The following is a 23483-nucleotide window of genomic DNA, read 5'->3' on the forward strand; positions in this document are numbered from 1 at the left end:
TGAGCCGCGGGCATAGCAAGAGAGCCTTGTGGACAGGGCTCATGAGTTAATGACACCCCGCGGGGATCGCTCCGGTCTCGTTTGTTGCCGCTGACGTCACTGGCGCTTTATTATTTTCATTCACTCCTACGCAAAGAGAACTAACGAGCACACCCCATATTTCTCACTTGCACATAGGTCTGTTTGGTAGAAATACGTCCAAATGTCGCAGGCACACTATCGCACGTAGGGGATTTCGTTTTGTTGCAGCGTAGGTGGGCAGTTACTAAAAGAACTTGACGAATTCGCGGAAATTTGACTTGAGTCAATGCAACCGCGTGGTCGTGAAGTCGTGGGGTGTCATCATAAAATGGATCTTGGCATGATTATCCGTCAAGAATTTAAGTCAACAAGATTGCACACACCACAAAGAAAACTGCTGGGTTCTCGATTAGTAAGCATCCTGAATTAAAAAATAATTTAATTTGTTAGTCCAACGAGGTTTGATCAATGACATTTATACATTGCGCTGATGGAATGTTTAGTCTCGGCTGCCATTATCAGATCGTTCGTTTTTTCTTGCCCCCCCCCCCCCCCCAACCGAGTTTACTTGATCCTTTATTCTTTATCAACAATTTGATTACCTTTCTGTTGCGCTCAGTATGCCTATATGCACCGACATACTCATTTAGTGATAATGTCAATAACGTGTGCGCTTAGAGGGGCCGTTGCGCGGTACTAAATTCAACATGAATCATAACCATATTCTCTCTTCACATTTTTCATTTTCATCATGACTTCATTTGGCGTCGTATTTATTGCATTTTTTGTTTCTGAGGTAAGCGCACTAATGACAGAAATTTAACTTTTTCCCCCTCACTTTGGAAACAATGCACGTGCCATATATTTCTTCATACAGGTAGATACTTTTACAGATGAACGAGAAACATAAGCTTTTTACCAAGTAATCTCATTCAATAATTGTTCTCTATTACAGAGGAGCATATCAAAAGCGCAGTTCCTCTTTGAAATAGTAATTCCTTCTTAAATTTTTTTTATTTTAACTTGTATCGACGTGTGACCGTTGTTTTTCATCAAATTATTAATATTAAAGCCGGCATGTGTTTTCCATGAGCATTTAAAAAGATTTTAAATCTGGTGAGAAGAGTGAAGTATCGCACAAAACTGAAGGCGTTTTCTACTGGTGACAATGGTGACTTGGCTTGGTCTGAAGTCTGCAATTCAGAGACATAATTTCGAGGAGGATTGGTTTTAAATTCTATTTCGTCATGCTCAAGGTACGAAGATTCGAAGTCAGAAGAAAATGTATGCCCTCCTATAATGCCACATTCCTCAATAAAACCACGAGATTTTCGGGAGTTTATAAGGTAAAAGTAGGACATATCTTTAACTCGTATAACACAGATCATAATAAAAGGAAAGGTTAGAGCGAAACAGGAATTCCAGTTTGACTACGTTGCAATTTTTCCCACACTTTATACGTCATATTTTCAATCACATTGGACTAATTTTTACTTTTAAGGTGATTAACGAGTTTTTCTGTATTCTGAAGAGTCATTGGTTTAATTTTGACTGAAAAAAAATTGTATTTTCTACCTGCAGTAATGTGGATGCTGCAAAACTGCCATTGAGTTCTGAACTAAAGTTATAGGACATTGCAAAGTTTTTAGTGCACTGCAAATCTTTTAATTCACAGTTTTGCAATACCAAAAACGCTAGAGCTCTGTCAACCAGTGGGTGGTCTGAAATATTTATCAATAATTTTTCTCTTTTTTCAGGCACATGGATCTCTATTACAACAGTCAGAATCAGACGACTATGGGTTTTTGGTAGATAGAGGACCAACTTCAGATTCCAATTTAAAATATAATTCAAAACTACAGGTGAAATAACTTTCAGATCTACGAAAATTTTGCAATTTCAAATATTCAAACGCACATAATATATTTTGAATGAAACACCAAAGTACTTATGTAAGAAGAGTAGGGACTTGTCGAAATATAGAGCTCTCAGAGCTCTAGAAGGTATCCAACCCTCTAAGACAAAAAATGTCCCTACCAATCTGCAGATTCCAACATCAAACCAAAATGGCCGAGAATGTAAATAAACGAACGTTCTTCCGCAAAAAAAAAAAAAAAAAAAAAAAAAAAAAAAGTTTTAAGGTTATATTTTATCATGATCACACCATAGACGCAAAAATAACAAGCAAGAGATAAATACAAATTGCTTGCGTTGGTCAGTTAAAATATTACAAAAATGGAAGCTATGCAACCTTAATAACAGAGATGGTTTGAATGGTTGCACATCTTAACTTTGGAAGGAAAAAATATCAGGCCTACAAGTCTAATCTTAGGTTTCCCTGATGTTAAACATCATTTAAAACACGTGCATGCAAAAAAAAAAACTAATAAAAAAGAAGATCCTGTGTATTTCAAATACGGGCCTAAACTGACCCATTATTGGCAAATAAGTGGAAAAAACTAGTTTGGCAGACTTGGGGGGTAGGGTTAAGCTTCATGACACATGTTTTCTGAAACTCTAAAAGCTCTATCGTGATTGGTTCCAGAAAGATGCCGAGTCCCTCACTGCGTTCTGCTTCGGTGCGAAGAAAGACGCCTTCTGCACGGATCAATGTAGGAAAGTAGCCCGGATCTCCGTGCAGAGGATCTGCCAGGATCAGAAGTTCTTGTCCGATACCTACAAGGAGCTGGTGCCCTGTGACCACGTCGGGCCGGGAGTCTGTCGCTGGTTTAGGTGTCACTGCCATCCTCTCTCTGAGCCGAACGGAACGAAGGTCACTGAGGTTACGGAGGTTACGCTCGGCTTTTGCAAGAAAACACTCCTCAGGTACAGAGATTGTTAATGGGCCTGTTGCAAACTTTTGCTAGAGCAAAAATAAGAGTTGTTTCTTATAGATAATGCCTCGAAAATCACGATGAGCGCATCAGCAAAGTCTGAAATGCACTCATAACTTCACAGTCTGCGTAAGAAATTTGCGGTTTTTTGAGCTTCCCGCTTCAAAAACGATACTACGGCACAGGTGAACATTTTGTAAGAGGAGTCGTTCCATCGTCGGCAATAATCATCATGGCCGACGCCAATCCGCCAAAACACGTTTGATGGGACGAGATAACATCTGAACTGGATTAGACCAGATAACAATCGGTGTGTTAACGTTCATATTTTCCACGCCCGAATTGATTGACCTTGAACTCTCCTCGAATTACGCGCGGAACTGCGCGCAAGCGTCGGCCATGATGAATATCGCCGACGATGGAGCGACTCCTCTAACAAAATGTTCACCTGTGCCGTAGTATCGTTTTTGAAGCGGGAAGCTTAAAAAAACGCAAATTTCTTACGCAGATTGTGAAGTTATGAGTGCATTTCAGACTTTGCCGATGCGCTCATCGTGATTTTTGAGGCATTATCTTCAAGAAGCAACTTTTATTTTTGCTCTAGCAAAAGTTTGCAACAGGTCCATTGCATGCAACTTTTGAAACTTTAGGAGATGTAATCAAAAGGCCTAGACACGCCTTAGAACATTGATAGGTACTCGATTTTGAAATCCGCCCCCCCCCCCCCATCACTCACTCTTCTAACAGCTCAATTTCGAAACATATTTACGCATCTTAAGTGGAGTACATTTTGAAATTAAAAACTACAACTTCGGGTTTATTTTAGAAACGACCTAGCGCTATCAGTTCCTCAATGCAGATAGGTTTTTTTTATGTATGAGTCAGAAATTGTAGCTCCTCTTCGCAAAATGCGGTCAAATTATTCGGGATGTATTGACACTCTAGCTCCTTGAGCAACACAAATTGGACTACATTTTGCATTTAGGAACTCCTTTTTCCGGCTCATTTTAAGAACAGCCTTATGTGCTCTTAATGTTCTTACACAGGCAGATGTTTCCTCCTTACCTTGTTTTCTCTTTTTTCTCTGTCATCTCCTACTGCTTCTTCTTCTTTTCTTCTTCTTCTCTTCTTATCTTTCCCCCTTTCCTCCTCTAATTGTTTTCCAATTTTTCTTTCTATTTTGCTTCCTCATATGTTCTCTTCCTCTCCTTTTCCTCCTATCTTTTTTTCTTCCTCTTCCTATTCTCATTTTTGCTTCTTCATTCTCTTCTCAGCTTTTTTTTCTTTTTTCTCTCTTTCTACAGTTTCATATTTTTCACTTGGTCTTCTTTCCTAGTTTTCTTCTTCTCACTGTCATTTTTTCTCTACCTTCCCCACTTTGATTCTCCCCTTGACGATAGGTGCTTTTAGAAATGAGCTGAAAATTGTGGTTCCTTATCGCAAAATGCAGTCCAATCATTCGTGATGCAATGCTACTGCAGCTACCTTGCAAAGAACTCAGAGGACAAGTCCCGTTGAGTTCCAGCAACGGAAGTATAAAACATTATCTAGCGAAGGACCGATTAAATGGTCTCCCAAGGCCTATAACTTTTACGCGGCTCAGATGTTTTCATTTGTATTGGAGGGTAGGTTGGGCTGAATTTCTCTCTAAACTTCCCTTTGTGCCCCTCTTTCGTGTATAGCACCTCACAAGGGTAGTATTCCTTGCCGCATCAGCAGAAAGATCATCTTGAACGCTCCCGGACTTCCAAGGGTTTAATATGAATAATTCAAACTAAATTATGAATTTAAAATTTTGCGATCTTTATTCGAGCGTTTTAAAATTTCACTTTCCATCTCTGCTCAGGTATTTCGAACTCAACAAGGAGCTCGGAACGGTTGGCTTTCAAAAGGATTGATCGATCGCCCGAAAAAAAGTAAAAGTGTTGCGGGGATAGGTGCGTGATGGACTCTGACGAATGGGAGATGAAGTCGCACAAGAAATCGGAGGACAGAGAAGAGGAGACGGCAGAATAGGAAGAATGAAAAGCAGGAAGAAGTGCAAGGATCTCGATTGAAGAAGATACTTCTGGACAAGGTATGAATTAAAGCACTACATAACATGTGTAGTCTATTCAGAATTAATGGTCCATTGGGCAGGGTACGAATTTAAGCATTCTAAAACAAGTTTCTTAACTAGAATTTCAACGAATTTTTTTTTTTTTTTTTTTACTACTTTAAATAGCCCTCAAGGGCTAATCCCACGCTTTAAGTCCCATCCCCCCTCCGTCCCTACTGAACCAGTCCCAGGCAACCATTGTTTGAGACCATCAAACTCGGATTGCCTGGCCGGGAATCGAACCCGGGACCTCCCGATCAGAGAGCAAGCGCTACAACCACTACACCATAGGAGGCCGACCGAAATAACTGAAATAACTCAGCTCTAAGGTATAAACGCTTTTGTTGTATTTTTTTATGGTTTTTTGGCGTTTTATCTGAGAGATACTGAGGCCTTGGAAGGAGGCACCCTTATATTGGTTAAAGAAATGTTGAATTCCCCTCTTACAAGAACAACAATAGACGGGGATCGCCCGATTCCCTAACTCCCCATTGATCCAAAATATTGACTCCTGAATCCTGTGCTTATGATCAGTCCCAAATCATTCTGATGTCAAGTCCGGCTCTTTAAATTTTTAGCTTTATAATATCAAGGTTTGGTTATAAATAAGGAATGAACAAACGGTTGGTGCGTGGGTAGTGGAAAAATTGCGTAGGCCACGACCTTGAGTAATGGATGATATTGAATTTATTACGGTTTGATTGACATGCGCTCAATTTGTGCGCTCACCCTCGGAAGTTGTGGACCCACGCTGCCCTCCGCATATACGAATCGCCTACGCATCTCAGAACTTGGCGTGATATGCGAGTCTAGCCAAGAGCGAGACCAAAGGGATCGGGCTTGGGGAAACGGCGCGATGCTTGAAGTATCCTCATAGTTTTGCAGGCGCTTTCCGCGCGATGTTTAAAGTTTTGGAGGTTTTTTTGTCTGGAAGATGAGGTCTCTTTTCACAAAGCCGGTCAAGAACATGAAGCAACTAAGCTTTCCCGCATATCTGCAAAAATGAGAGGATTGGTTTCTTTTCCGCTGATTCAGAGATGTAGCGCTGACCGGGAAAGTCGAATAGGGCGAAACGCGTAATATAATTAATGCGACTTCCAAGTAAAGAGGTTTTGTGAGAAGAGACCTCATCCTCCAATTAGAAAAACCTCCAAAACTTTAAACATCGCGAGAAAAACGATTTCGGAAGGCGCCTGCAAAACTATGAGGATACTTCAAGCATCGCGCCGTTTCCTCAAGCCCGATCTCTTTGGTCTCGCTCTTGGCTAGACTCGCAAATCACGCCAAGTCACGCACAAATTGAGCGCATTTCAATCAAACCGTAATCAATTTAATATCATCCATTACTAAAGGTCGTGGCCTACACAATTTTTCCACTACCCAAGCACTAACCGTTTGTTCATTCCTTATTTATAACCAAACATTGATATTATAAAACTAAAAATTGAATGAGCAGGACTTGACATTAGAATGATTCGGAACTGATCATAGCACAGGATTCAGGAGTCAATATTTTGGATCGATAAATACTTGTTTGTGTCATAACATTTTGCCCAAAGCCCCCTTACACAAAAACGTAAAGCCTCTTTGTTTGAGAAAATAAGTACTTTATTTGTTTTAAAACATCGAGACAAGATTTACGAATTACATAGAAGAAATTTTAGAATTAGGAACTACAGTTTCTTGAAAAACTAAAGGCACATATATTGTTTATAAACTGAACCAGGTATTGCAAACGAACTGCAAAATGTAGTCCAATTCGTCCAACTGATCAAGTGAACAAATATGGATAGAATATTTAAAATTCCAACTTCAATAGGCCTCTCGCTATAAATTATGAATTAAGGCACAACGCTACACGTTTTCGCTTCAAAATTTCACGAGGTAGAGGAAGCACACGACAGAAAGTCTTGAAATCAACTCCTACACAAGGTATAAGTGTTTTCTATGGACATTAGTTAAATGATAAAAATACAAATGACGTCCTTAAATTTTTACAATCCTAACTTTCATTAGATTCTTGTTTAAAATACTGGTAATAGTTCGTTCAGGAGTTAATTTCCGAACTTTCCGTTTTGTGCACTGTTTTTGATGCGAGATTTTGAGGAGATAACATGTGATGCTTTCATCTAATTCAGCCCTTGTCTCTTGGCCCATTCTACAAAATTTAATAATATTTCCAAAGAAAAGAGGATACTGCAAGTGAAAGAGCAGCTGTAAGAAGAGGATGCACAGGAATGCCAGCAATACTACTTGCAGAGCTTGAGATAGATGTCAATACCAACCCAGATCTTGGACGCAGCTCTGGGCAATGGGTCCCATCATTGGCGTTACATACTACGAGTTTGTCCCTGAAGGCAGAAAAGATCTTATATTGAAGAGACCCATATTTGTGAAAAAATGACATAGTGCTGAGTACTAACTGTTCAGATCAAATGGAGCCAACTGATATGGCAGTACTGCTGAGACGTACAGTCGTACAGTCTGTAGAGCTGACCTTAATGTTGACCGACTCCAGCACTACTGCCATACTAGCTGGCTCCATTTGATTTGAACAGTTGGTGCTCAGCACTATATCCGTATAAAAGAGGGGCTTGAAGGACACGGCGCATTAGTGAACCCTTTGTTGTTTCGAGAAATACGTGTTTGAAGTTTCGAAATCGCATGGATCCTTATGATGGAAAGAAAAGTCCAACTGACTTTTTGATGCTTAAAAATTTGAATTTGGGAGCAAATTTTTCACAGAATATGCTTTAAAACTAATTTTACTTGAAATCATCAATATCTCAATTGTTTTCTACTCCAAAACTCTACTTACGTGCCTTATCCTCCAAGCCCCTCATATGATTTGAAATTGATATAAAATGACAGAATATCGAAAGCATTTGACATAGACGTCCTTAAATTTAACGAGAATGGATCACTAGACAAGATACGCATTTAGGCATTTCCGAAGTTATCGTGGTAGATGCACGAGTTGTTCAGACAATAAGTTGGTAGTGTAACCAAAGTGCGTTCTAATTCAACACGAAGCTGAAAATCTCAATTCAGTGAGAAAAAAGCTAACTTCAGGACAATTTTCCCTCAGAGAGATATGATGTTTGGTTTTTTCGGAATTTAATTCCTTATGAATCAAATTGCGTATTTCAACGATTTTGATAGGCTTCTCAATAAACAATGGCCCTCCCCCACCCTGCATGCATGTCGATGGTATAGCTCCAAAGCCATGTATTTCGATTTGCGACATGGCAGACTTTCTTTTTTAGATGAAAAACTTTTCAGCGGCACTTCTCAAAATTCTCCGTGAATTTCTTCTTTTGCGTGATGGAAATTCTGTATGAACATTTCATGGAATGACGTTGATTTGTTCTCATTGAAAAAAATAAAATGGGAGCGGGAATTTTTAAATACCGCACAATCACAATACATGGGAGTTCCACCGACGGTGTGTTGTTCAATGTGTGAAAAAACGTTTAATAGCTGACACTGAGTTGAGGCGCCGGTATACGGTTATTGTATTTTCATACCACAAAGATTGTTCAGATAACGCTTAGTGTGTTATTTAATTCAAGCAGATTATTGTCTTTTCGATGAGGAGGAAGTTTGACTTTGTGCATCGGCAAACTTTCATATCTTTGTTTGGAGTTACTTTCAACTCGTGTTCAAAGTAAAATTTTAACAAAATATCGTTAATCGTAATGCTTAAATTCGCACTTTGTCTAGTGGACCATCGATAGGTATTTGCCTTTGAGCGCTTTGAACCCATTTTATTATTCCTAATCATCCATATGCATTTCTCCGTTCTCTCAACGTCCGGCCAACTACCTTTCTTGACTTACCCGGTTTTGAAACCAGAGTTGGGACTGGCGGTATGAATTTCCATTTCCCTCGGCAGACTAAATGAGCAGTCATTCAGACTGATAACTTCCATCTCTGTGCCTAGATTGACAACCACTACGATTGGTGCTTCACCATCTAGATACCTTGAAGAAAAAAATATTAAAGGAATTAATCAATAAATATTTTATGAAAACTGCAGGTTCAATATATTTCAAATATATTTTCTTAGTCTTGAAAGAAAATGACCCTTCATTCGCAGATCTAGTCACTTGGTTACTATTTCCACCCTTCACTCTTCTTCTGTGAATGCGGGCCTGTTGCAAACTTTTGCTGGAGCAAAAATTGGAGTTGTTCCTTGTAGAAAATGTCTAAAAATCATGATGAACACATCGGCAAATCCTAAAATGCACCCCTAACTTCACAACCTGCGTAAAAAATTAGCGTTTTTCTGAGCTTCCCGCTTCTGAAACGATATACTACAGCTCAGGTGAGCATTTTGTGCGAGGGGTCGTCCTATTCAACCCCTGTTCAATAGGGTGTTTTGGAATATGGATTGTGGCCGACGCTTACGCGTGTAAGTCGAGGGGAGCACGAGGTCAATCAAGATGGACATCTCTCAAGAGTCTCAACGCGAGGAAAATTTGAAGACGCCGATTGTCCTCAGGTGGTCAGAATCTCGTCCCGTCACACATCTTTTGGCATTTTTCGGCCATGTTGAATATTGAGTAGCATCCTATTGAGCAGGAGTTAGATGGAAAGAGTCCTCTGACGAAATGTTCACCTGTGCCGTAGTATCGTTTTTGAGGCGGGAATCTCAAGAAAACGCAGATTGTGAAGTTAGGGGTGCATTTTAGACTTTATCGATGCGCTCATCGTGATTTTTGAGATATTTTCTGTTGAGGAAAGTCGGGGAACTGGGGATTTTCTGGATTTCGAGGCCCCTTGCAGTCCAAGATTGAGGCGCCGATACAGCTCACTTTGAAGTCTTCCGAATTTTCTTTTCTTTTAAGCCCTTTTTTTAACCCTCGTTGGGGCCTCAGCGAGCTCTGCTCAAATTTTTGGTTAGGGATCCCGACCTCCCACCCAGGCCAGTCCGCCCCGATAAAGTCTCCTCCTCTTGCCTCTTTGGCCTTACCTTTGAAGAACAAAAAGCCAAGGAGTAGGTGTGCACATGGCCAACTTTCCATTCTTGACGGTAGGTGTCTTCCTGAGTTTCATTAGACGTTTAAAATTGTTCAACTGGCTATCTTTTTCCCCCGCTTGCCTCTTTACGTTGATTGACCAATAATTTGGGTTTACAGGCAACCAGGGTATCCTCTTTTTGGTAAAACCTGCAATCAAAGCAAACATATATCGACGGTGTAAGTCAGCAATCACACTCGCTCGCGGTGTCTGAAAATATTTGCCTCTATGTTATTTTCTTAAAGGAGAACGAATCGACATCATTCCTTGAAGTTTTTGCAGGATTTTCTCCGCACAAAGAATAAAAATCACGGCAGTTTTAAGGAATTGCCAACGAGCAGTTTTCCGTTTAAAAAATAAAGTATGACAGGAAGTCTCCGACGTCGCAAACCGATTTATGTGATTGCCGACTTACACCGTCAATATGCATTATTAATGTTGTATAGTTTTTAACAGTCATGTGACCGATACGTGCATGCCGATCTGTTTCTTCACACTTTTAAATGGGACGTATTTCTGCTACACAGAACCGCAAAGGCAGGTTAGAAAGGAGGGGTGTGCTCGTTAGTCGAGAGCCGTAAGAATGAATGGGAACTATAAAGCGCCAGTGACGTCAGCGGCTTGAAGAATCAAGCATCAAATCACGATTCTGTGCGACCAGCGCAACGAGCCATTCCATTGAATTTCGAATGGAAGCAGAGACAAGAAAGCCTCCACTAGCCTCCTAGCGACAGGTGGAAGCTTTTACTTTCGGGGTTTCAACAATTCCTTATGGACAATTATTAGGGAGCAACAGTTATCACCCTAGTTTCGGCTGTTGACTTACCTACATGGTCGATGATGAGCTTCGGATGACGTCATGAGCCAAACAACTTTCCCAAACGTCGGCCATTTCCGGCTTGTTTGCAAAACGAAACTGCCAACACGTTGTTGAACATCAACCATGTAGGTAAGTCAACAGTAGAATGCTGAAGTCCCGAAAGTAAAAGCTTCCACCATGGCCAAGATACTAGTGGAGGGTCTCTTGTCTCTGAATGGAAGGCACATGGATGATTAAACTTGCCTGAGTTAGGAGAATCGTCCCATTGCATTGGGGTCCTGTACATATTGGCATCATGCGGGTCCTTGTCCTTTTGATCTGGGCGTAAAGGAAGCTCTGTCATCGAAATCTCCTCACCGTAGTAAGAAGTTACCACTCCTGGGAGTAGAAAAATTATCATGAAAGTGGGCAAGGAGATCTCTGGGCCTCCTTTATCCCCGACTCTTCCCCAGTCGTGATTACCAACCTAGGAAATTTAACATAATTGAACTCGTGTGTTCAGATGCGGTGAAAGAAGATCAACTACATGTATGTGGCAACGTCGAGAAAAATATGAGGCATATTAAAGAAAAATGAATGAACAAAGATTGAAAAAATTTGTATAGCAACTTTTATCAACGGAACATCGCCAAACGATTCCTTTTTTTGAAGTCGAAAATAACGGTATTTCACATTCTTATAATCTAGCATATTTCTACCCCGGTTACTTTCAATTATCTAACTGCATGCCTTGCCGATGCTGCCAGATGTTAGAGATCTGATCTGTGCGAAAATGATTTTGTGCGGCAACGACAATCGGAAAAATTACCACAAATGTACTTTGTGCGGAAAATATATTCTGCCTCGCAACGAGTTATGTGATTACCGACTTACACCATCGATATCAGTGGCGTGGCGTGAATGATCGATTATCGATATCTCGCCATTTGAAGCTATGGTAAAGAATCGATTACTAAGGTGTTCGCTGCGAACACCCTAACAATCGATCTATTTTCATGGGTTTAAGTGGCGTATCAATCGATATATCGCAAAGCACGCCACGCCACTGGTCGATATGTGGTTTCGCACTTTAGCCATCAATATGACTATTATTCTGACTCACCGACCAACTCGGTGCTCCGGATAGCGATGAGACCCTCAATTGCGTTTGGATCCAATTTAGAATCCCACTTGAATTCAAATTCCTGTCAAGAATGAATGGAGCCAAATGAAAATGTAGATTTTTATACGTCTCATTACCCATGTGCTTTTGAATGTTTTCCGGAGGATCGAAAGATTCAAATCCCATTACCCTGAAATAAGAAATATTACTTTATGGGAAGAGTGGAAAAGCTGCCAAAGAATAAGTGTTTGATTGGGTTCTATCTGGGAGGATACGAAGATAATACCCCGTGAAACGACAGTCACCCAGGATCATACGCGGAATTAGAGAGTGGCAACTCCCTGAAAGACTTCAGGAGGATAGAGAACTGGACGTATTTCTGCCAAACGGAACTATGTGCATTGAGACATGAGCCCTGAGACCCATAAGAATATATCCGTAACGAGGCTCACGTCATAATGCACATAGTTCCGTTCGGCAGAAATACGTCCAACTGTGCTGTCATGTAAAGAAGAACGTCCTGCGAGCATTCAGTCATTGTCAAATTTTCTTTGATAAATTTGAATTTTCAGGGAAATCTGGGAATATTTCTCTTCAAAATTTTCTGAGAATTTTATTCGAGATCAGATCCAAATCATCCGAAAAGGTCAAAGGAAAATATTCATAACTGTCGGTAAAAATAAGCATTTCATCGAAGGAATTTTGGCAACTCTCGAATGTTCATACGATGTTTTTCCATAGCACGATAAAGTGGCGGACAGGCGTCGCAAAGCGCGAGAGAGCTAGTTTCAAAACGGCTTTAATGTATGTATAGACCCGACAAATCGTCTTTGTTACGTTACGTTAGTGCGTGTATCTTCAAATCGTATCTTTTCCTATTATACAAATATTTGTCAGTGCTTTTCGTGTTTTCGTCGCTGCTCTTTAGCCCTAAAAGCACCATATTTCCAGGAATGGATCCAGCAATTTGGCAACGCCGGATTTTCGCCATTTAAACCTATGTTAAATAATCGATTCTTGTCGGAGCACCTGGCCCCTCCAAGAATCGATATATTTCCAAAGGTTTAAATGGAGAAGAACAATGTTGCCAATTTGATGGATCCGCCAATGCATATTTCGAAGTGTTCGTACTCATTTCATGAATGAGTTTTAGCTCTAGGCCAAATGTCGAGTTTTTCTTCCTCTATGCAGTGGTACTAATAATGCAATTTTGAATTTTTGAAAGATTAGGTCTCCTTTTACATGTCCTATCAAGATTCTTCATGTACATCCAGGCAACAGCTAAGATTGTATACGAAGCGGGGGCAGGCGCATTTTTGGCGGAAGTAAGAATATCAAACGTTTTAAAACCTTGGTACATGAGAAATTATTGAATTCCTGAGGTGGGAATGAGAGGAGTCTGGTTTGGGGGGGGGGGGGAGGGGTTTACCCTTAAGACCGCCAGTGAATATGTATAGAGCAAAATAGTAGATATTTGCATATTGAGGTTTGTTCTACCCCGTGACGTAGGTCGGTACAGGTACTCCAGCAAAATCCGGAATTCGAAGTACGAAAAATGGACTATAAAGTCCGATTTATTTTGCTTCAATCAACTCATGATATAATTTCAAACACTGTGTATAAAATGACTTTTCTCCATAAACCACACCATTTCCAAGAAAATGGATGATAAAAATCGTCCGCACCGACCTACGTCATCAAAAAAATCCAAGATGCCCGAAACGCAAACACCTCCTTGTTTTCTCTATGGTGAATATGCGGATGATAAACGATCATATCGACGGTGAAACTACCAAACCACGTATCTCGGTTTGCGACGTCGCAGACTTCCTGCCATACTTTATTTTTTAAATAGAAAACTACTCAACGTCAATTCGTGAAAACTTCCGTGATTTTTCCTCTTTGTGCGGAGAAAAATCTGTGAAAATTGTAAGGAATGATATTGATTTGATCTCCTTCAAAAAAATAAAATGTGAGTGGTGATTTTTAAACACAGCAAACGAGATACGTGGTCTCGTAGTTTCACCGTCGATATGAAATCTAACGGGTTATGATAATGGACAGTGAAATGACGTCACAAACAAGGCAATCTACCTGGATTTTTTGGTGCTTGCCCCATATTCATCCAACAGTAAACGCCACTCATGACTTACTTCGTACGTTTCTTCCTGATTTTTACTGTACTTGTGAATCTGGGCATGATAGCTATCTACTCCAAACATGCCAGGTTTCCATGGGTTGTCTCTCAGCATGGCATCCTCTATCAGATGTCCAATCGCATCCACCCGAAACCCATCAACACCCAAATCTAACCAAAATCTAATGACATCCTTGAACAGAAAAAAATTAATCATCACATTCCACGGCGAGGAGCCGTAAAATCCCAAAATCATGATTTTTTGGGACTCCTATGCATAAAAATAGAATTTCCAAACTCGGAAGCAAAAAACGTCTGGAGTATTAAATTACATCAAGAATTCACTAATTATGAGTTTCAAGAATGAAAATCTTCAAGTTTCTTGTGACACATATTTCTTTCCACAGACGAACTTGCGACTTGTACTCGTGAATTTCTTTGCCCAATGAAACTGTGCGTCACTTCTCACACGACATTCAAGTGAACATTCTAAGCCGCATGAGAGATTCTCTCTAAAGAAAATAAAACACTCCACGGGAAATCAAACTTATGTGTTATTACTAGAGACATCTTATAACGAGGATGGTCCAGGAATGAGTCTACTTATTATAAATCCACAAACTAAGACAGGTTAAGAAAATCTGTAAACATTGTCAGAAAGCCACTACTCTCAGCTTCTTAACGCGGTATAGATTTTTTGATTTGTTCCAATGAAACTCTGAAATAGTGAATTTTTAGAGCCCACCTCTTCTCAGCGCGGGTTTAAGCTTCGCCAGCAATTTAGCGGCTATATTTATTGCTTATCGCAAGAGAGTACCTTAAGATGGTCTGATGTCAAATGAAACATAGGATAGGACATTCATCAGCTTGTAATTAGCAAGGGTTGACCGTATTTATTTGGATATAATTGGTAGGTCTGAACTTTGGTACATGGAAAAATTAAGTTGCGTTTGGTCAAACTGTGGTATATCGTTAAATTTTTAACTTTTTCCCCTAACAGGAGTGATAACTAACGGGCAACATCGAGGAGATCCGTGCGAAGGAACAACTCGCGTCATCGCGCCTTCAATTTTGCAGATGCAACACGGACATCCGTCAAGTACGAATAGTTGTATTTCTGCGCCGTCAACAACGAGCTTCCTTTTCCTTGCTCCATTTTCGCATTGTGTTAGCTTCATCTCCCTTTGTTTTATTTGTAGTAAAGCTTCTAAAATACGTGCACTGGGAAAAAAACACATTGGATCTAGAGTCCAGACTCTTAAAAACATCGACAAGAAAAAATACTCTTGATTCAATCAGATTTAAGCTTGAATCGAGAACCAAGCCTTTTACTTTGAGCGGATTTCCTTTTGATTTAAGCTTAAATCTGCTTGAATCAAGAGTCCTTTTTCTTGTCAATGTTTTTAAGAGTCTTGACTGTAGATCCAATGTGTTTTTTTTTTTTTTTCCAGTGTGAACGCAACACAGTCAAAGAAGAGACTCGGAGTTGGGTCTCCTTTTTTTTACTTTTCTCCCAAATCTGAACAACACTTCACGGGCAGCATTGCGAGTTCACGTTTCCCGTCATCGCGCCTTCAATTTTGCAGATGCAACACGGACATCCACCAAGTACGAATAGTTGTATCTCTACGCCGTCAACAACGCGCGCCCTTTCCCTACTGGGTTTGTGTCCATTTGTTCCATTAAATACAGCAGCTCTTTCGCTGGTGACGCACTGACGCTCCATGAAAAAGTCCCACGCGAAGAGGAGGAAAATTTAGTTTTTCAGAGATCTATTGCACTAAATTTTAAAATCTGTAATGCGTTAAAATTTTGAGAGGATTGACTTTTTATCGCTATCTATAGAATTTCGTCATATAATTTAAGTTAACAAAAATTGAATACGTAAACTTGCTTTCTGGACGACCCTCGTATTTTGGGCGGAGGCAGGACGTTTCAACGGTTGCGTAATCAAAAAACGGTCGTTTAATCAAAAGCTTCTTCTTCATAAGGGGTTAGAATCTAAATATTTTTTTATTTTTTTTTTTTAAATTAATGGTAATTTTCTCGTTCATATTTTTTTCTTGAGTATACACAAAACTAAATCCAAATTGTATATTTCCGGGTGTTTATTTTTATAGCAAAATTGTGGTCTGTTGACCAGCTAGCACCGCCTCTACTGTTGTGAGGATTAAAAATATGCCCGTTTCTTTGACTAACCTTCATCGCCTCTCTTACTGCCCGGTTTCGGTAGTTCAGATCAGGTTGCTCGGGCAAGAACTGATGCAAATAGAATTGGTTCCTTTTATCGTTCCATTTCCACATAGAACCATGCTCATTGCTAATCTAAAAATTAGGTGGTAGAAAGATAAAATATAAAGAAAAATGAATTACTCACAATGGATTTTCATAGTAATTTGTCGCTACAGCGTGCCTGTAATGAAGACATTCGAGCCGCAGCTGAGGAATTGGACAGTATAACTTTGACATGTAAATATTTGAATCGGTGAAAACGCAAACACACCAACTCGGTAACTCTGAAATCCTCAATTTTCATGAAGGTCATTGAAGTTAGCGAATCTGTTCCAGCTTGAACCTTTAATGTGTCCTTAAGTAATTGTCTTTCGGCACCGAAAATCTTCTTCTCGGACTTACATCTTCACCTACCCTGCAGTTTTGTGTGTGTCCTCATTTTTTTCATCTTTTCGTGTTGGTGTGTTTTCGTCCTCACTGATTCATTTACCGTTCGGAGTTTTATTTTAAAAGTTCACTCTGTTCATTTGGAAGAACAAGATGATATACAATTAATACCACATATTGAAACAACGTGATAAAAGGATAGATACAGGACCGGTTTTTGAGGAGCCTCTCAGTGCTTTTTTCTTGTTGGCCCACGTGTATATTGCTGCCAATTACCTTCAAAAGCCAAACTGGGCCTAAAACTAAGCCTCTTTTGTCATCGATTTATTGCAATGGCTCCAAATGTAAATTTTTAACTCCTCATCTTTTTTTTATTTTTTCAAATATCCTTTTGCCCCCGGTCCAATTTCATCGTCCTGTTCTGCCGAGCTGAGGAAAAATGCTGTATGAGCTTTCAGGCATTGCCGAATTTCCCTCGACATATCAATAATTTTCAGGAAAATTTGGGAATATTTTACCTCCAATATCTACGATAATTTTGTTAGTAATTTGATCGGAAGTGTCTGGAAATTTCAAGGAAAAATATTCATAACTTTCCTCAAAAATGAACATTTTTGAGGAGGAAATTTGGCAACTATTGAATGTTCATACGGCGTTCTTCCTTAGCACGGCAGTGCTAGGACGTATTGATTTTTGACGTATGACTGCCCTCTTTTTGTATCTAGCTCTCTTTGCTGAAGTGTTATTGACTTTACTTTGTTGAGACACCTTTAAATAAATGTCCTCACCAACCAGCAATTCTTCAGTGAGATTTTATGGTGCTTAAAGAACCCTAGCTGTTTATCATACCTTATCTTCATGAAGAAATAGAATTCACCCAAAGGTTTGTGACCCTAACCCAATCCAAATAAATATGGAGCAAAAGTACTCGTGTTATTTTTAGACTGAATTTATTCTCTACATATTTGCATATTTTTAATTTTTAAATGTTACCAATGCAATTTTCTGTCATCTTACCCAGTTGTTAAGTGGGATCGGTTGGTTGGTCTCCGGGTCGTACTTTCTCGGATTTTCCCAAACATAAAAATCCGTGTAAGGAGCCTCTCTATTGACGGACCTTTTAAACCACTCATGCTCAACACTTGTGTGGTTTGGAACGAAATCAAGTAGAATTTTCATTCCTGAGAGTATCACAAAAAAGCTTTAGTCGATTAATTAGTAGATTGAGTCTTCATTGAAAAAAAAAAAAAATATTTTGACAAAACATATTTTAGATAATAATATCGAGTTTGATTAATTGTAATTCAACCACCTTCACTAACTTTTTCTCAACCTCGGAATGTGCCGAATATTTATTGCGAGAGTAGCTGCATTTCGACAGTGAAACTACAGAAATGCGTATCTCGGTTTTCGAATTTTCAGCCATTCTTTTTTAAAAAGGAAACTATTAAACGTCTATTAAAACTATACGTCTGTTATAATTTTATGACTAACTATTAAAATTAACGTCATTTTTTGAAAAACCTTCAGGAATTTTGTTTTCTCTATGCGAAGAATATTCTGTGCGACTTTTAAGTCATGGTGTTGATGCGACCTCCTATAAAAAAAATAAGTAGGAGCGGAAATTTTGGAACACTGCAACCGAGATATACATTTTTTGCATTATCGCCGTCGACTAGCATTTATAGTTCCGACGTAGTTCTTATTTCCAAACTTAATTCTCTTCATTAAATTCGATGTTGGCATGTTATTTTTCAAGTTCTTTAGGTTGAGTTACATTGAGTCAAGGACGATGAACGAACTCACATTTAAATTGGTAAGGAAGCTACATTTGGAAACTTCAAAATTGATCTACTTTGATGACGATGTACATGCAACGTCTACGTGATTTTAAGTGGATTTCTTGACATGTGGAAAACAAGCTAACTCTGAGTTACCCAGGAGCTCGAAAGTTAAATTTGGTGAGGGTGGGGAGGGGGGGAGGCTGGCGAATTGGACATAGGATACTCATAGCTCGAGAGAGGCCCACTTGAAAATTGGTTCCACATCGTGCCCTCAGTTTCCAAATCTAACAGCTATAATATAATAGTGATCCAACGTTGAAATTGCTGTGTTCTTAATCTATTTTTTTAAACATTGTTGCTGAAAAAGGAAAGTATTACCTGCATTAATGGCGTGGATTCGTTGCGATGTATCGATTGATCTGCCATATAAACCTATGGAAAAGGATCGATAAACTGAGTGTTCGTAACGAACATCTTAATAATCGATTCTTTGCCACAGCTTCAAATGGTTAAATATTGATGTTCGATCATTCACGCCTCAACACGGTTGATGGGCATTTGCACACACATTTTTGCAAATGTCCAATATTTTGTGAGTACTTGCACAAAAAGGAACAGTAGTCATTTGCACAAAGACCATTTGGACGGAGTTAAACAGAAACCAAGGAACCAAGCCCCATCGGGATCGAACCGAGAAAAAGAGGTTTAAAGTTCAGCTTCTGCATAAGACTCAATGTAAAAGATAAACTTCAAGTTCAATTTCTGCAAAATTTGCTCCAACAAAAACTTTGAATTTTTGGCGACATGAATAGTAGAGCAGTGGTTGAGTTAAAAACCACTCATAACTCAATTTTTTCCAAAATGTGGGTTGGTTCCTTTCTGCTTAACTCAGTCCATTTGGCAACGAAGCACGAGGGCATATGGAATAATGAAATTTAAAACTTTCAGTACACACTTCTACAGGTTTAGGACTGTCTGATGTTCCCATCATTGGGCGTGTTTAAAAACATTTTTTTTTTTTTACTTCTGAGGGGGAAAATTACCCAGAGTCGGAGGAAATTGAATGAGGTGAAAATTTAGCTTACCTTTGTCGGAGGGACTTTGCGTCCAATGGCATTGAGGTAGTTAAGCATGACAAAATCCAGGAAAAGGGAAATAATTTAGAGATCCGATAACCTCTTATAAATCATTCGATTATCGCTCGTGACATCTTTACTGTGCTACTTCAGTGCTTCCACCTCTCCAACATAAAGAAATAATTAGGCATATTTGTGCAAATGTCCATTTCCTCAAAAACAAAACCATTCGTGCAAATGTCCGGTAGCGCTCACGACTGATCTGCATAGTGCATAAGTGAAGTTCTTTTATCAACTCTTCCAGAATATACTCTCCAATGTTGGACTTTTAGTTTGACTTTCTTAACTTTTAAAAATTGGAACATGATCGATCGTACCTCTGTCATGAATTTCATCGATCAAATTTTTCAATTCCTTCGTGGTGCCAAAAATTGGATCTACGTCTTCATGATCAGAAACGTCATATCCTCCATCGATGAAAGGTGATTTCAAAATGGACTCGATAAAAATTGTTTCGAATCCTAAATCTTGAATATAATCCAGTTTCTCAAGTATACCTGAAATGAAACTTTTTATACTTCATATTTATAACCACAGGAGTTTTAAAATCAAAAATAAATTCAAAGCCTATGATCTGAGATATATTGATGATGATTTCATTCCGTTGATAACCTCGGAGCGCAATAAGGTTACAAGGCAAAAATAGATGGCATAACCAAATATAAGCCGTAAAGGCGCCGATTTTTACTTCAAGCTCCACATCTTTTTTGACATTTCTGGTATCATTACAGCAGCTTTTTGATGCCTTCCGTGTAGAAGCTCTCGCCTTGGCTCCGAAACTAGTCATTGACTGCGATCTGTACCTCGGAGCCGGTTGGCAATCGCTTTTCATCGTTGAAGTTTTCCCGCTTGGGAACAGATGATGAAAGTCACATAAGGCTAAATTAAGAGAGTACGGAGGATTGGGGGAAAATTTCCCGACGCAAAGCAACTGATTTGGAAGTGCAGATCGCTGTCAATGACATGGTTTCGGAGCCAAAGCGAGAGCTTCTACGCGGAAGGCATCAAGAAGCTGCTGTAACGATACCAAAAATGTCAAAAAAGATGTGGAGCCTACGTCAAAAAGAAAGGTAAGACCTACTCAATGAAATTTTTAAATTCCTTTTTGATGTTATGTTTAGAGGCGAATACCCGAGTCTGACATAAATCGACTCGAGGTGGCACGCGGCGACAGGAGGCTGTCTCAGTAAAATTAACTTTACTTGCAAACCCCTTGACCGATTTTCAGAAACTTGGGCTTGTTTCAAAGCTCAGAGTATCTCTAACATGTGTCTTTTTACCGATTTAATGTATCTGTTTTCGTTCGGAAGATAAAGGTAGGGAAACTTACTTTTTGGATGACCCTCGTAGAATAGAGAGGATAAGTCGGGCATCGAAACGATCTCAGTTCTCAGTAGGTGGTATATGTTGTATACATCCGAACTATCGAACTATACGAGTATGCTTGAAATAAAAATCGGCAAGCTTTAGGGGGGAGTTGGGTCTGAAAAGGGGGCGGGGGTAAACCCCAGCTTTACATAACAAACCCGAGGCGGAGGAAAATAAAATTCGAAAAAACGTACAAAAACTGAAAATCCCGCCTTCCCGAATAAAATTTTTGAAAGTAGGGGGGGTCAAGCCAGCGTTACGTTATTGAAACAGGAGTGTAGGGCTGCGTTACGGATGCGTTACAAGGAAGTAAGGGATAAAAAATCGGAATAGGTGCCTCGCATCATATTTGGAGTGCATTTTGCAATTTGGAACTATAAATTCTGGCTCTTCTGGAAAAACACGTACGTGCTTAGGGAAACTAATGGCACATACGTTGTTATTAAACCGGGCTAGAATTTATAGTTCCAAGTTGCAAAATGTAGTCCATTTGAAGGGCCCCTTACGTCACTCATGCCGTCGTTCTTCTTTCATTTTATTCAAGGTCCAGTATTTGTTCCGTAGATTGCTGGAGGGTTAGAGCACTCACCTTTCAAGTCCCCATTACCATCATTATTTGAATCCATGAAAGATCTCGTGTACACTTGGTAAATGGATGTTGTCTTGTACCATTCATTATCGTAAGATTGAGCTTTTTGTGATAGACAAAGCGCAGCTATCATCCAGAAAATCAGACATGTGGAGCAATACATGTTCATCCAGAGGTCGTTATCTCTTTAATTTTCCCTTGCAAACAAACGAGCCATGCCAAAATTTAATTTAATCATCCCGCTGAGTGTTTGATGATATTTAAGCCATAGTTGAATAATGGGCTCATTTATAGTAAAAGGAACTATGTTACACGCAAACCCTACGCACATGGTTCATTTTACCATAATTACGTTCATACGTGCCAAAGTTGGAATGAATATGATGTGTTTTACGTAAAATCACTGTTTTTCAAGTTTTGCCTGGTCAGGGTACGGTCTATGTTTGCGTTTCACGAAAACCAAAATGGTTCAGACCTTTGAGATTCCCAATTTCCGATCAAAACATGTGTCGCAGGCAAATGATCAAATCAAGAATTTTGTCAAATATGCCTCGGCAGATAATAAAGTAATCTTATTCAAATTGGATTTTGGTGCTTTTGCTAATTTTAGAATAAATAAGTCGAAGAGGTTATTCAGCGGTACGGTACCCTGACTAGAAAATCTTCTAAATATGTCTAAGGTGACTTTATCGGGTAACTTTATGACCGCTAGCCGAAAAGTTTCCTATCGTTAAGGTAATAAAATACAGTATCTTTCAAATTTTTACGGAGAAAAATTAGGGAGGGAGGGACTTAGAAAGGAAAATGCGAAGAAAGTGTATTGACGCTAAAACGTTAAACACTTAAACATACTAAACTTCGATAATGGTTAAAATTTGACAATTTGTCCAGGCATTTGACAAAATGCCTGATTTGACTATCTGCCTGTGACACATATAAAGTAATTCAGCCCTTTGCAGACAAAGCCAAACTAATTTTTCATGAGTATACGTTAAAATCAAAGGAAATTCGCTCTAGAGAACTTTTATAATGGGGTGTATTTTGAACAAAAATATATAATTCTGAAATGCTTCATAGTTTCAAATTTTCGAAAACGCATGGAATTATGAAAAGTTAAATAATGAACCTGAAATAATAACTTACCAGACGGAGTGAGACGACTTTATTTGATCTCACATTTAATGTACAAATGCAATGTTAAAGTAATTTAAACCAACCGTTTGAATGATAAAGTCATTGACTCCATTCAAGTCCTTGTCTAATCTATGAGACAGTGGCGCGGCGTGCTTTTCGATACATTGATTGATCTGCCATTTAAAAATATGGGAAAGGATCGATTAACACAGTGTTTGGAGCGAACACCTTAATAATCTATATTTTACCGTAGCTTCAATGGGGAAATATCGATAATCGATCATTCATGCCTCGCCACCGCTATGAGATAATGGTCACATTATAGTCATAATGGTCAATGACTTGTCTGCGTTTAAGTGGCTTGCAATTCCAGATTTTGAAACCTTTTGAGAATAATCTTTAAATACATATTTAAAAAAAACTGTGTAGAGCGCAATAATGCTAAAGAGCAATGCTAAACAGGGAATTATAGAGAGTGAGCTTAAAAGATCAAATTTAAGCGCTTGAAAGATAAGCTACAAAGATAACTGCATTCACAACAAGTTCCTAATCATACATTGCGGCATTTGCAAATTGATGTTTAGCATTGTCTTCAGATTGTGCTAACAGTTCAGTATATTTCCTCATTTAACACATTGTAAAATATCCAGGTTGTTTCACACAATCTAGGAACCTTGATCAGCATTGCGATATCGCTTATCGCACTGCTTCGAACTATTATATTATGATTAACTAAAATTAGCCCTGGAATTTGATTTTTTTTTTTAATAGAAAACTTACTTAGTTTATCAGTTATTTTATGCGCATTCATTTAAATCT

The 23483-nt window shown here is 39.1% G+C and overlaps 2 protein-coding genes across 4 annotated transcripts; one reads left to right on the top strand and one right to left on the bottom strand.

The window, feature by feature from the left end:
• Positions 1–641: 641 nt before the first annotated feature.
• Positions 642–15999, top strand: LOC109034889 (uncharacterized). 3 transcript variants are annotated; one of them, XR_011899987.1, is made up of 5 exons: positions 642–817; positions 1779–1883; positions 2567–2847; positions 4702–4932; positions 15035–15999. XR_011899987.1 is itself a non-coding variant. In XM_019048288.2 (4 exons), exons 1-4 carry the CDS (start codon positions 773–775, stop codon positions 4751–4753), a joined length of 483 nt encoding a protein of 160 aa, XP_018903833.2. In that variant the 5' UTR covers positions 642–772; the 3' UTR covers positions 4754–5042. The 3 variants fall into 3 exon arrangements, 1 of the variants encoding a protein (XP_018903833.2); XR_011899988.1 differs by lacking the exon at positions 15035–15999 and adding an exon at positions 12470–12796; XM_019048288.2 differs by lacking the exon at positions 15035–15999 and having other exon boundaries at positions 4702–5042.
• LOC109034875 (alpha-glucosidase) lies at positions 6540–23266 on the bottom strand. Its single transcript, XM_019048275.2, has 11 exons — positions 22674–23266; positions 21531–21727; positions 19891–20070; positions 17671–17834; positions 16234–16359; positions 13992–14227; positions 11898–12087; positions 11039–11261; positions 9929–10124; positions 8793–8936; positions 6540–7304 (listed from the first exon to the last, which is right to left on the bottom strand). The coding sequence occupies exons 2-11, from the start codon at positions 21697–21699 to the stop codon at positions 7121–7123; spliced, it is 1812 nt and encodes a 603-aa protein (XP_018903820.2). The 5' UTR covers positions 21700–21727; positions 22674–23266; the 3' UTR covers positions 6540–7120.
• Between the last annotated feature and the right edge of the window lie 217 nt (positions 23267–23483).

The sequence above is a fragment of the Bemisia tabaci genome, chromosome 6 (genome assembly GCF_918797505.1).
Source record: "Bemisia tabaci chromosome 6, PGI_BMITA_v3".
NCBI lineage: Eukaryota > Metazoa > Arthropoda > Insecta > Hemiptera > Aleyrodidae > Bemisia > Bemisia tabaci.